Source organism: Sorex araneus, chromosome 8 (assembly GCF_027595985.1).
Source record: "Sorex araneus isolate mSorAra2 chromosome 8, mSorAra2.pri, whole genome shotgun sequence".
NCBI lineage: Eukaryota > Metazoa > Chordata > Mammalia > Eulipotyphla > Soricidae > Sorex > Sorex araneus.
The window spans coordinates 47954689-47968383 of record NC_073309.1 but is presented as its reverse complement, the minus strand read 5'-3'; the positions used below and the strand labels follow the sequence as shown (position 1 = coordinate 47968383).

The following is a 13695-nucleotide window of genomic DNA, read 5'->3' as shown; positions in this document are numbered from 1 at the left end:
TGGGAGGAAGAGTGACTATGTAAATGGAGAAAGAACTCCCCTCCCCCCATCTCCGCCAGCTACTTTCTCTCAAACCCTTTTTTTTTGAGTTTGATTGTCCTGTGCGGTGGGCTGGAGCTATAGTACAGCAGGTAAGACATTTGCCTTGCACACAGCCAACCTAGGTTTGATTCCTCCGCCCCTCTCGGATAGCCTGACAAGCTACCGACAGTATTTCACACGCATGGCAGAGCCTGGCAAGCTACCCATGGCATATTCGATATGCCAAAAGCAGTAACAACAAGTATCACAATGGAGATGTTACTGGTGCCCGCTCGAACAAATTGATGAGCAACGGGATGACAGTGATACAGGTGAGCTATTCACTGCTTAACAAAGAGCCCCCACCCCCATAAGATACTAAAGATAAGACAGTTGACAATAGTCAAACAAATATCAAAACAGAGTAGTCAGGTAACAGTTAAACAACTGATTGGTTGATTCTGGGACTAACACATATCAGCAGCAGGCTACCCTCTTCATTGATCCCCCACGTCTTGGGACTTGTTTTTCTGCCAAGTGCGCACACGTCCTGCCTCTCTGCCACAGGAGCTCACATCCTGCTTTTCGGCCAAGCTCCCTTGCACACATCCTGCTTTTCTGCCCTGGGAACACACACCATCTTACCTGTCAAAGGGGCTCACATTTTGGGCACCAGGTGCAAAGTTTGCCTCTTTCTTTCTCAGGGGAGTGGGGTCAGTTGGTCTCCCACCCCGAGAGCGCCCCCTCATGTCTCAACCAGGTAAGCGTCTGAGAAGATTTTGCAGCAAGTTAGTTGATGGATCCCTTTAGAGATTTATTTATGTGTCCTGGAACAAGGCCAGTAAGCATGAGCTTATCTGTTGGCTAAGATGGTTTGTGGGCACCTTGAAGTTTTTACGTTCTTTGTCAGTGCTGTGTCACCCTATTTTTAGCTTTTGAGAATCATCCTGTTTGATGATGAGAAATCATCATTTCTGTTTCCCAGAAACAGAAAGTGAAACCAGCTTCCTCTGCCCCCTACACCCAAGCTGCTCCCAGCCTTTGTTGGCTCCTCTTACACCCAGGCCCCCAACAGCACGGGGGTAGTGAGCGCTCACTGCCCGGTGGGTGTGCGTGTCCCCGAGAATCCATAGGGATGGGGTGAGAGACACACTCCCCAGGCCCAGAAGTCAGAGAAACAGCAAAAGTGAGGTGCAGTGAGGTGAGGTGTGTCCTGGCCTCTGGGAAGAACAGGTGTGGGCTGGATGGGTCTTGGCTCAGGGAGCTGCTGGGAGACTAAGGGCTGAGATCGGGGAAGCCCTGGAACAGCCCTGACTGTGGGAGCACTCGGGAGTGCTCACTGTTCTTTTTTTTTTTCTTTTTCACACCTAGCTATGCTCAGGGATTACTCCTGGCTCTGCACTCGGGAATTACTCTTGGCAGTGTTTGGTGGGCCATGTGGGATGCTGGGGATTGAACCCCGGTTTGCTGCACACAAAGCAAATGCCCTACCTGCTGTATTACCACTCTGGCCCGGTGCTCACTGTCCTCATCCCTTTCACTAACTTAGGAAAGGACCAGAGAGACTCAGGAACCAACCTGATGCCTCCCAGCAGAGCTCTCTGTCTCTGTCTCTTTCTCTTTCTTTCTTATCTTGTGTTTTTGTTTTCAGGCCAGACTGTTGTGGGGTGAGAAAGTAGCCAAGAAGTCTGGAGCACCCTTGTTTGCCTAATTAAAGAGCCTTTATTAACCCACAGGGGCTGCTGAACCTAACAGTAGTGTTTCAGTGCAAAGAACAGCCCCAGCCTGAGTCCAGGCAATTTTCAGGCATTAGAATCTCGTCCTGTTTGGCAACATCCATTGCAGTTTTCCTGAGAAATGAACATGATCTCAGTGATGTGGGCAGGCAGGGAGATAGGGAAGGGCCCTCCCTCAAGGCAATGGCAAGGCAATGAATTTCCTGGGAAATAATAATATCAGTAGGCCTGAAGTTGTAAAAACAACTGCAGAAAACAGGAACTAAAGTCTGATAAGACTTTCACCTGGCCAGCAACAGACCCAGAGAAGGATGAACCCACCTCTGAAGGAAAGTCCAGCAGATACTAAAGGCCAGGAAAGGCTTTTCTTTGGTTTCCCTTTCTCTCTCTCTCTCTCACATCACCATGAGATACCGTTTCAAAACTTTCATGCTTGAGTTTCAGTCATACAAAGATTGAACACCCATCCCTCCACCAGTGCACATTTTCCACCACCAATGTCCCCAGTATCCCCCCATCCCAGCCCTCCCCGTGCCTCTATAGCAGACAATTTCCCCCATCCTCTCTCTCACATCTCCCATCCTGAACGATCCCTCCAACCATTGTTGGCTCAGTGATTCCTTCTCTATTCCAACTGCCTTCTCCCCCAGCTCATGCGGCAGGATTCCAACTGTGGAGCAATATTCCTAGCCATTGTGTCTACTGTTCTTGGGTGTCAATCTTATACTATTTTATTTCGTACTCCACAAATGAGTGCAGTCATTCAATGCCTGTCCCTCTCTTTCTGACTCATTTCATTTAGCATGATACTCTCCATCACCATCCACTTATAAGCAAATTTCATGACTTCACCTTTCTTAACAGCTGCATAGTATTCCATTGTGTATATGTACTAAAGTTTCTTTGACCAGTTGTCTATTCTCGGACACTCTGGTGGTTTCCAGATTCTGGCTATTATGAACAGTGCTGCAATGAACATACAGGTGCAGATGCTTTTTGTACCTTCAGGATGTATTCCCAGAAGTGGTATTGCAGGGTCATATGGAAGCACAATTTCTAGTTTTTTAAGGATGCCCATTTTCTTTCCAAAAAAGCTGGACTAGTCACATTCCCCCTATCAATGAAAGAGTCTTTTTCTCCCCATATTTGCTCCTGCACTTTTTTTTTATGTACGCCAGTATCTTTGGGGTGAGATGATATCTCATTGTTTTTTTGATTTGCCTCTCCCTGATGATTAGCGATGTACAGCATTTTTTTCATGTGCCTTTTAGCCATTTGTAATTTTCTCTTTTTTTGGAGGAAGCTTCTCTTCATTTCTTTTTCCCATTTTTTGATGGGGTTGGAGGATTTTTTTTGTACAATTCTACTGGTGTCTTGTATATCCTGGATATTAACCCCTCATCAAATGGGTATTGGGTAAATACCCGTTCAGTGAAATCTTTCTGTATTTTGGTCACTGTTTCTTTTGAGATGCAGAAACTTCTTAGTTTAATGTTCAATTTATTGATGTTTTTTTCCACTTGCTTGGTCAGTGGTGTTTCATCCTTCAAGATGTTTTTAGCTTCAAAGTCATGGAGGGTTCTGCCTACATTTTCCTCTATGTACCTTATGGATTCGGCTCTCTCTGTAGATCTGTCTGTTTTGTATTTCTCTGTCTGTGTGTCTGCTGCTCTGCTGCTTCATAACCATCAGCCCTCCCAGATACGACGGTGTTGGGGTCAGAGAGAGAAGGAGAGAGAGCACAGTGTGTAGGGCACTTGAGCGCAGCTGTATGTGGCCCCCACCTTTTCTGAAAAAGAAAAGAAGGAAAGATAAAGAAGAAAAAATTGAAGCTCCAAGAGGGGAAGCAAGTTGCTCAAAGGAGCTCGAACCCTGCCTGTGGGGAGCCCTGGAATTTGTCTGCTGGGGAGGATCAGCAGGTGGCTAAGAACTGGGGGTCTCAGGGCTGGAGAGACAGCACAGCGGAGAGGGCCTCATGAGGCTGAGTTGGATTCAATCTCCAGCACCACACAGGGTCCCTGAGCACTGGTAGGAGTCATCCCTGAATGCCACTGGATTTGCAAATAAAAAAAAAGAAGGAAGAACAGGAGAAAGACAGAAAGAAAGGAAGAGAGAAAGGGAGGAAGGAAGGAAGGAAGGAAGGAAGGAAGGAAGGAAGGAAGGAAGGAAGGAAGGAAGGAAGGAAGGAAGGAAGGAAGGAAGGAGGGAAGGAGTGAGGGAGGGGGGGGAAGGAAGGAAGGAAGGAAGGAAGGAAGGAAGGAAGGAAGGAAGGAAGGAAGGAAGGAAGGAAGGAAGGAAGGAAGGAAGGAAGGAAGGAAACTGGAGTCACTCTTTGTACAAGTTTCCAGCATGAGAAAATGTCTGGGTCTCAGAGACGGAGAGATAGTCCAGTGGTTAGGGAGTTTCACTTGCCAAGTGCTAACCAAGGTTCCATGATTGGGATCCCATATTGTCCCAGAGCACAGCCAGGAGTAAGCCCTGAGTATAGACAGGTGTGGGCCCAATCACCTCATCTGCCCCTGTTAGAGTTCGGAGTCGACCACCCCTCAAGGACAGAGAACAGAACCGATATTGCAAATCACGTAGCGAAGTTTATTGCTCCAGCTAGCTGGGGTCCAAATGTCCGCCTGACACAGCGGGCTTCAACAAGGACCCTGAGCACTAGGTCCAGCAAGTTCTTATACTTTCATTTTGGCAAGTCAGCATTATTCAGCAAATTTCTTTTTTTTTTTTTACATTTATTTATTTATTTATTATTGAATCACCATGTGGAAAGTTACAGAGCTTTTAGTATTAAGTCTCCGTTATACAATGCTCCACACCCATCCCAATATCAGTGCACATTTTCCACCACCAGGAGCCCCTCTGCCTGCCTGTGTAGTTGATAGATTTCACTTTACTTTGATTACCTTCAATATTTCAACAAAAAACTCACTATTATTGTTTGGAGTTTACCCCCAAAGTCAGACCTGTTGAAAAGAAACCATTTGATAATGTTTTACATTGCAGACAATTAAGAGATATGAGGTCACGGTTGTGGCCGCGCGATTTTGCATTTCTGTATTTTAGTAACAAAGTCCAGGGAATTTTCTGCCAGGAATTGCATCACTGCAAACTTTTACTTCCCTTCTGTGGTGCTCATAAGATGGAAAAGCCGAGAGAGAAAAACCCTTCCCTCCTGGCGTCGCATGGGGTAGTGGCTCAGTTCACAGTCTAGAGACATTTCTGCGAGCTGCTGGTGCCCAAAGTAGTTTAGTTGGCCTCTGGGATCATGCTCGTGCAGCAGTGGAAAGGTCTACTCAGCAAATTTCTATTACCTACAGAGTACACGCATATTTGTGTTGTTGTTGTTTTGGCCCGCAACATCCAGCCCACCTCCCTGACAGTTACTTTCCAGAGAATCTGATTCCGGGGATGTACTCTCTGACAGAAGCATCTGATTTTTCTGCGTTTCTTGTTCTTAGAAGAGGCTTAAGTTACTCAGAGCCTGTCATTGCAGTTCTCCGGCTAAGTGGGTCCTAACAGCCCCACCCTGTAAAATAAAGAAAAAAGGAAGAAAGTGGCCCCTCAGACCAGCATCAATTTCCTCTCCAGGCTACTGGGCCGGTCCCTTGGGTGAGCTGTGGGGCAGCCACAGAGCAGAGGAGAAAGCTGTGGGCAGAGGGGGCGGGTGTTTGGGGGATGAGAAAGTCCCTCTTACAGTTTGCAAACTTTAGTCAGGCATCTGGTTCCTTTCAGCAGCTGCTGCCCCTGGGTTTCTGCAAGAGGAAATCATGGGGCAGGATGTTAGGACCTCAATGGTGGTGGAGACCCCGATCCACCCTGCTCCAGCCCACTACAACCTCCCCGTAGGGTTGGGGCCCCAACTCTCATGGGCCTAACTCTGTTCTGCCTCTGCTCATACTGCCCTGGGCGCCTACCAGAGATGGTAAGTGACTGCTTGACCTATACTCGAACCCCCAGGCTCCCGCAGGCTCCCAACCCTGTGCAGTGCTCACCCCACCCCTGGACCCCCACAGGCAGGATCAGTGGCCCTTGGGGCCCCTGAAGCCATCAGGGAATCGGCAATTCCAGTCCCACGGGATCAGTCACTCTGCAGAAGGGGCACAGCACCCCATTCCACTCTGTACCTAAACGTCCAATTAGAGGGTGCCTATTCGCCAGCATTCACCCCTCACTGCCCCTTCATCTCAATGTTCCAGGGACCAGGTGGCCACTCCTGAGTCAGCCTCAGCTCAAAACAGCGTCAGGCATTGACCCCCTGGAAAGGCACCTCAGTGTCCCCAGAAATGCTGGAGAGTGGAGGGGATGGACTGTCCATGAGTGAGAGGCCATCAGACCGTGTTCTTAGGGGCCATTACTGGGGCTCAGGGTCCAGGATGGGTTCCAGGATGTCTGAGCAGGTGCTGGGTGCCAGGTGCCCTACAACCCGGGTCGGGGCTGTGAGTTAAAGACACTCAGAGCATCTTTTGCAGAGTTGGAAGGTAGTTTCGTCTTTCAGAGGGAAGTTACCACAGGAAGTGTTTCAGGGCCCATCTGGCAAAGGTTCTTGTGTTCTTCCTCCCCTCTCCCCACACACACACACACTTTAAACACCACGTGGGTTACATAGTTGAATATGACGAATTGTTACAGGCATTCAATATTCCAATACAATCCCACCACCACTCTCACCTCATCCACCCTGCCCCAGCTAACTAACCATTACCCCACACTCTCCATCCTGCTGACTTGCAGGTGACCACCCAGCTGAACACCCTGGGCTCTCCCCATCCTGACCTGCCTCTTGGGATCTGCAGCTCCTCAGCCTGGCCCCTCTCTGCTTCCCTGTTTACCCCACAGGGGCTGGGAAGGTGGTCGTGCTGGCACCCACTGAGGTGCATGGCTCCCTGGGCAGCACCGTGACCCTGCCATGTCACCTGCAACGTCTGGAATCCAAAACCTCGCGGGTGACTCAGATCAGGTGGAAGCGGCTGGACCCGCTGGGGGACCCCAGCATTGTGGCCGAATTCCACTGGGAGAGGGGCCCCAGAATCCCAGAACCCGACCGTGTGAAATTCAACTCTACCCAGTTGGGTGCGGACCTGCTGGATGCCTCGCTGACCATTCGTGAGCTAAGCCCTGGGGATGAAGACAACTACACCTGCGAGATCCACATCAGCACGTCCGAGATGGGGAGCGCCCGCACCTGGCTCCGCGTGTTCTGTGAGTGTGAGGGGCGGGGCTTTGGGGAGGGGTGGAGCTAGTGGGTAGGGAAGTGCGGGAAGGACTCAGAGAGGGAAGGGGCAGGACGAGACCCAAGGAGGTAAAGCAGCAATGGTGGGGCTGAGGGTGCATATGGGGCCTTGTTGAGGGTCAGGAGAGAGTATATAGTTTGGTTCTTGCAGAGATCTTGGTGACTTTTGTGGGGTTGGTGATGGTGGAGGCATTTTTTGTTTTGTTTTTTGCCTGGGTCGGATCAGTTATTCCGAACCAGGTTGGGGATCTGTAGTAATGTTTCCCAGTGGGCCCTGAGTTGATCCAGGACAAAGGCTGAGAGCTGAGATGCTCATGCTCAGTTCCTGCCTCAGCGCTGCTGTGACCCCACCACCAACACCAGCACACTCACCTTCATTGTCTACACGTGGGCCACCAACACCACACCAACACTCATTGTCTACATCTGGACACCAACACCCCCATCACACCAAGCCTTATCTATACTTGGGTCACCACCACCACTGTCCTTTGCTGCCTCCTCCAACTTCTTCTTTTTTTTTTTTTAACTCAACGTGAGATACAGTTACAAAGCTTTCATGTTTGAATTTCAGTCACACAATGATGGAAAACCTGTCCCTCCCCAGTGCACATTTTCCACCACCAATGTCCCCAGTATCCCCTCTCCCCATCCCCACCCCTCCCCCTTCCTCTATGGCAGATAATTTCCCCCATACTCTTTCTCTACTTTTGAGCATTATGGTTTGCTTGAGTTTTCCCACCACAGTTCAAATCTGCCTGCCAGGGGCAGGTGCTAGATAATTTATTTTCTATTGCTTATTATAAATATTGTGAAAGGTCACGCAGCTGCTTATGTGGCCGCATGCTTCTGAAATTCTAAAATTGTAAATTGTTGGACTCCAGAGACATCTCTATACGGAGCTGATCCATTTTGAGATTGATTTGGGAATCTCTGGATCAAGGCCGTTGATGCACTTAGATGGCGCCTGGAGGCAGCTGTAGGTGTGACAATCAGGACCCCAAGCAGGGGAGACAGGAGGGGCAGCCCATCTCCTCTGCCGCCAAGGGCCTCTCCTCCAACTTCTTGCATCACAGATATTCCTGTTCCCCCGTTGTCTCCGCCACTGCCATCTACACTGACTCCCACACTGTCTACACCTGCTCCTTCAGCAGGGTCCACACACACTGCCTCAGCTGCTCTCTGCCCCGGGCTGCCCACTCTGGCACCTGCTGCCCCCCATCTGCTCGGCTACCAGCCCATTCTCGTGCCCCTTTCCAGCATCTCCACCAGCGCTTCCCAACCCTGTCCACAGCCTGGTGCTGATCCACAGAAATTTCCTGCTGGGCCATGGGAAAATTGGCTAGGACTGTCAGTAGCATTTTGGTTTACTGCTTGTTTCTGGTTAAGTTAAATAAATATAGAGTTTTTATTATGATAAGAGATTAAGAACAAATGCACAAAATACTTTATAATGTTCTTTAATCTCTTCTTTAGCGATTGGTAAAATATTTCAATTTTCACTGATATGTAGGTGCAAAATAGTATAAAACAACTTCACCCTGGCCCCTGGGCCACACAGCACTAGCCACTGTGTACACAGTGGTCTCTCTCAAAACTGGTGAAGTTCTCACTGTTCCTGTGTTGTCTATATTCGCTGCTGATCCCTGACTCCATGCACCCCCCTCATATCCTGCCCTGTCTACACTGGTCCTACAGGGGAAGGGTCTACACTGTCTTTCTCTTTACAGATCTCACAGCTTTCTACCCGATACATCTATACTGCCTCCTCATGGGCTGCCTACCTGTCCCACAGCCTCCCTGCTGCCCCATTACTGTCTACACAGCCCCCAAAACCATCTGCCTGGTCTCCCCACCCCAGCCTCATTTCCATTAGCAAGCCCAGGCCAGGGCCTTCAGTACAGGCAGATGTGGGTCACAGTGGGGCCCCTTCTGGAGTGTCCATCCATGCAGTGTGCATCCAACAGTGTCTGACACAAGCCCCAGGGATCACCTGCATGCAAGACCTTCTGTACAGGGTCCCCATGTCTCCACCCCCCACCCCAGCGCTGCCCATAGGAGCAGCAGAGATGGTTCCAGCCTATCCTAGTTGAGAATAAAGACAGTGAAAGCATCAGAGGTGGAAGATCCAAATTCTCAGCATTAATCATCCTTCGCCTTCCCGAGCATGTGAGGTCATGCGCCACAGACCCTCCTGCTCTCATCTGCACTGACTCACTAATTCTGCATCTTTGTGTTCTCTGGAGCCAGTGTGCCCAGGGCTTGTGGACAACATGAGTGGGAAGAGGCAGGCAGTGTGGACAGTGAAGACCCAAATTCATGTTCTGCACTGTCCAGCCTACTGTCATCTACATCCCTCATAGTCTGTCTTTCCCAACTGCCCGGACATGCTCTGCTGCATTTGCAGTTGTCACAGTGACATGTTAGATCCACAGAACCAGTAAGACAGTCGGTCATGGCAGTCCACCCAGCCCCACCGTTGGGCACTGGGGAGGGAAGGGGAACAGCTCCTAGAGGGAGGATGAGGACACGGAGCCATATGAGGACAAGACAGACAAAGACCAGACACGGCTCCGGGAGCCTCTGCAGGGAGGAGACTCACTCTGCTGCAGGCAGGCTTAGGTCTATGTACCTTAGAGAAAGAGAGAAGAATGGATGGAACCTTTCAGAGGGCATTTCCTGCACAAGCCCACAAGCAGTTGAACAGGGTGTTCTGGCTCCTTATTCTCCCTGTGGGCAGTTAGTTTGCTCAATGGTCCCTGATGGTTTGTTTAAGCGTAGTGATTGGACATTGCATCTGGGTGTCTGAGGAGGGAGGGAGGAGTTGCTGCTGGGAAGCCAAGGGGGCCCTGCCAGGGGAGGGGCCCCTCCAGCTTGTCTGCTTTGCCCAAGGCTCAGGGGCTCACCCTCAACACTACTCGTTCCCCCAATCATCCCGTGCAGCACCCCCAAAGTCCCTTTTTTGTTTTTTCAAAGCTCAGATTCAAAACAGTTTTGTTGGGGGTCAGTGGACAGTGGCAGGTACCGCTGTCAGTAAGTGAAAGCATCATAGGAGGCTTCCTGTGATCTATCAGGTCACAGACCATGATTCTGCTCATAGTCTGAAGTTGCTGTTGAGCAAATCTCAGACCACAGGGGGCCAGCAACAGTATGACGGCCAGCACAATCAAGGGAACCATGAAAGGCATAACCCAGTCAGCCAGGTACCCTTGAAGCCAGGGAAAGGGGGAGTGGGACAAGTACTGGGAATGCTAATCCTCATTAAACTTGGTCAAACTGTTGATATTCTGCTCAACCACCCCGGATCCATCAATAAACAGCATTGTTCTCACAGGAAGAGACAGATGCCTCTTGTCTGCTATTAAGTCCGGTGCCCTCCAGTCTGGGAGAGTCACGGCGCCAAGGAAGCTAATCTGGCACTGGAGCGCTGCCAGTCTCTCGGTGGTGAAGTCAATGGCTTGCCGCAGCTGCCTGGCAAAGTGCTCTGCAGTTGGAGCCCATGGGTTACAGCCCAGCGGAGAGACCTAGGGCGGTGGTCAGACTTCGTAGTGTCTCTCAGGGTCTGAAAGCCATCTTGGTGGTCAGCAGGGAGGTGCCAGACATGTCTACTTGAAATCCATATGAGCTTTGGACTGTCCTACAGGAAAATGCAAGTAATAACTCTCCCTGTCATAAACGAGGGGACCCTCCACATACCATAATGAATGGGACCGGTGCTGGAGGATGCCAGTGAATAATAATGGGGGGGTTATCCAACAATTTTGAAATATTAAAAAGATTAAGGATGGAAAGGGCTAAGGACAACCTGATGTTAGGGGGTATATGCCCCCCTTTTTTTAAAATAGATTTTCAAAGCAACACGGGTATCAGGATATAGGTCTGAAGGCCTTTAAGATTAACATGAGTCAGGCAATGAAAATCTTTTGCTGTATCCAGCAAGGAGAAGCGATGACATTGCCCTTGCTTCGGCCAAGGCTCAGGGGCTCACCCTCATCCCTGGCTGTTCCCCCAGTCATACCCTACAGCACCCCACATGCAGGCACTTGTCGGAGGGGACAGAGCAGAAATCCCCAAGCATGTGAGGCTGCAGAGCAGGGTCTGGACTCCGAGGACATGAGCACATTTGGCATCTGTCCCCAGGTCACTAACGTGAGAACTAGACTCTGACCCTTCCCAGGATCCTGAATGACTCAGGGTCATGTCATGTTGCCCAGACTCAGCTGCCCCTCACGTTGCCTGTGTGAAATGTGGGAGAGGCTCTTCTCTTCTCTTCAAGTGTTGGCCCCTCGGGGATCCTGTCCTTGTGTCTGTCCCTGTCTCCTCTCCAGATGCCCCCCAGGTCTCCATCGCCCTCTATGATGACATTGGGCCGCAGGGCCACAGGGAGATCAGCCTGACCTGTGACGCCCGCAGCAACCCAGAACCCAAGAGCTATAACTGGAGCACGTGAGTCCTGGGCTGATCCTGGTCTGAGGGGGGAGACTGGGGATGGACAATCAGGTCTAAAGAGCGGGTCTAGGGATGATCTCACAACTATTGAGGGGCAGGGCCTGGGTGCCCAAACTTCAAGGTGAAGAAGAGGAGGGGCTGACCTGGACTACTATACCTGAGGAAAGAGGTGATGGAAGCCAGGGTCTAGTGAGGAGGCTGGGATGGACTCCTGAATCTGAGGGAGGAGGCTGAGCATGGAATCCTGGGTCTGCGGGAGGAAGTGGGTATGCACTTCTGGGTCTGAGGGAGAAGGGACTGGGGATGACTACCGGTTCCTAGGGAAATGGCTGGGGTCGGACTCCTGGGTCTGAGGGAGGAGGCATTGAGGCTGGGCCCCTCGGTCTGAGGGAGGAGGTATAAGATGGATCTGTGGATCTAAGGGGGGAAAGGATTGCAAGACAGACTAATTAGGGAGAAGAAGGAAGGGCTAAGGAATGAACTCCTTGGTCTATTTTGAGTATTTTTGTTTGTTTGTTTCAGAGGCACAAACACAGCTGTGCTAGGGCTTATTCCTGGCTCTGCAATCCTGGATCACTCCTGGTGGGGTTGTGGTGATTGTGTGGGGTCTTGCGGGTCAAATCTGGGTTGGTCACAGGCAAGGCAAGTGCCCTACTTGCTATCTCTTTGGCTATGGACTCCTGGGATTGAGAGGGGAGGCTGGCAAATAAACTACTGGGTCTGAGGGAGGAGGCTGGGGATTACCCCTGGTCTGCAAGGAAGGAAAAGCAGAGGGATTGAGAGAGAGAGAGAGAGAGAGAGAGAGAGAGAGAGAGAGAGAGGGAGGGAGGGAGGGAGGGAGGGAGGGAGAGAGGGAGGGAGGGAGAGGGAGAGAGAGAAAGAGGGAAAGAGAGAAAGAGAGAGTCACCTCTCATCCCTATTAGACTGTCTTGCCTGTGGGCAGGAAAATGGGCTCAGTTGGGGACAGGCACTCAGATATGTGGACCTGGGACTCAGCCCCAGCCCCCACACCCACATTGGTCTTCTCTAAAATAAAGGGAACATGCACACACAGTTTCTGGGGGCTTCAGCCCTGGCAGCAGGTACCCCAGCTCTTCACAGTCCTGTCCCTTGCCCTGTCTTTACCTCCTGCCCTCATCCCCACTCATCATGGGGCCATGCGGGGTCAAAGATGACCTGCACCCAGTAGGGGCATCACTAGTTGGTTTCCCCCAAGGACCCGGAGAGCAGAGCAAAGGAGGTGGTAACTGACCCGGGGTCTGAGGGATCGGGGCAGCTCTGGGATTCTTCCCAGGACTGGGCTTTCCTCTCACTGAGGCAGGAGCTCTCTGGGTCACTGAGCAGAAGAGGGCCTGGAGCTCAGTTCCGGCAAGTTCTCTCAGGCCACCAGGTGTGTGTTGGGGTTGGAAGAATCAGGAGACAGAGGTCAGAGTGGAGGCCACACAGGCCCTGAGGACTGGAAAGTTCTAGATGGATTCTGAAGGCGGGTCTCAGGACCTGCTGAAAAGTTTACAGGTTTGAGAGAGCCAAGGGGACCCCAGGTACCCTTCAACTTAGGTCACACAGAGGGAGGTGCTGGGCTCTTCAGTCCCTGTCACTCTGGGCTCCAGCAGAGGCCGAGTTCTTATCTGCCTCTGTCCCCCAGGACCACGGGCCCCCTGCCCCCCTCTGCTGTACCCCAGGGCTCCCGGCTCCTGATCCAGCCCACTGAGGAGTCCATCAACACGACATTCATCTGCCGCGTCTCCAATGAACTGGGCATGGGCCAGGCAGCCATGAGAGTCCAGCTCCCAGGTGAGGACCTGCCGGAGTCCAGCTCCGGCATGAAGACCACCGACTCAGAGATGATGTGTTGACCAGCAGCTATCGAGGCTGAAGGCCCCGTTTATTCTCAAGCAAGCAGTTTTATATTATTTACATACCTTGGCCCAGGCACGTAGCCAAGTCAAAAGATGCTCTCATGAGTTAGACATATTTTGTGTTTGTCTCAAGATGTTCTCATTAAAAATACCAAGTCAGATCATTCCCAAGGTTACTTAGAGCACGAGAAGTATGTACGTGCAGGATGTGTCCTGCTTATCTTGCTGGTAGGTTTTACTTTAAAGGCCCCTCTTTCAAGAGGCCCTCTGCACAGGACTCTCCCAAGCCCCCAGTGCAGGTCATACAAAGTTCATTGTCCCACGCTGGTCTCTAGTCTCTAGTCTATGTGCTCCAAGCAATCCCACTACAAGGACCAGTGGGGATCACGGAGAC

General features: G+C 51.0%; 1 protein-coding gene across 7 annotated transcripts in view; it reads left to right on the top strand.

The window, feature by feature from the left end:
- Window positions 1–13695, top strand: part of LOC101545665 (poliovirus receptor-like) — a 32982-nt gene that overhangs the window by 10598 nt on the left and 8689 nt on the right. For 4 of the 7 annotated variants that reach the window (XR_008631210.1, XM_055145062.1, XM_055145064.1 and 1 more), the window contains exons 2-4: window positions 6600–6962; window positions 11322–11439; window positions 13088–13236. Coding sequence is in view for 6 of the 7 variants with exons in the window: in XM_055145062.1 (XP_055001037.1) it covers window positions 6600–6962; window positions 11322–11439; window positions 13088–13236 (630 nt within the window). In the remaining variant the exon portion in view is untranslated. The remainder of the gene's footprint in view (window positions 1–6599; window positions 6963–11321; window positions 11440–13087; window positions 13237–13695) is intronic. The other 3 variants (XM_055145066.1, XM_055145067.1, XM_055145068.1) reach the window with 2 other exon arrangements.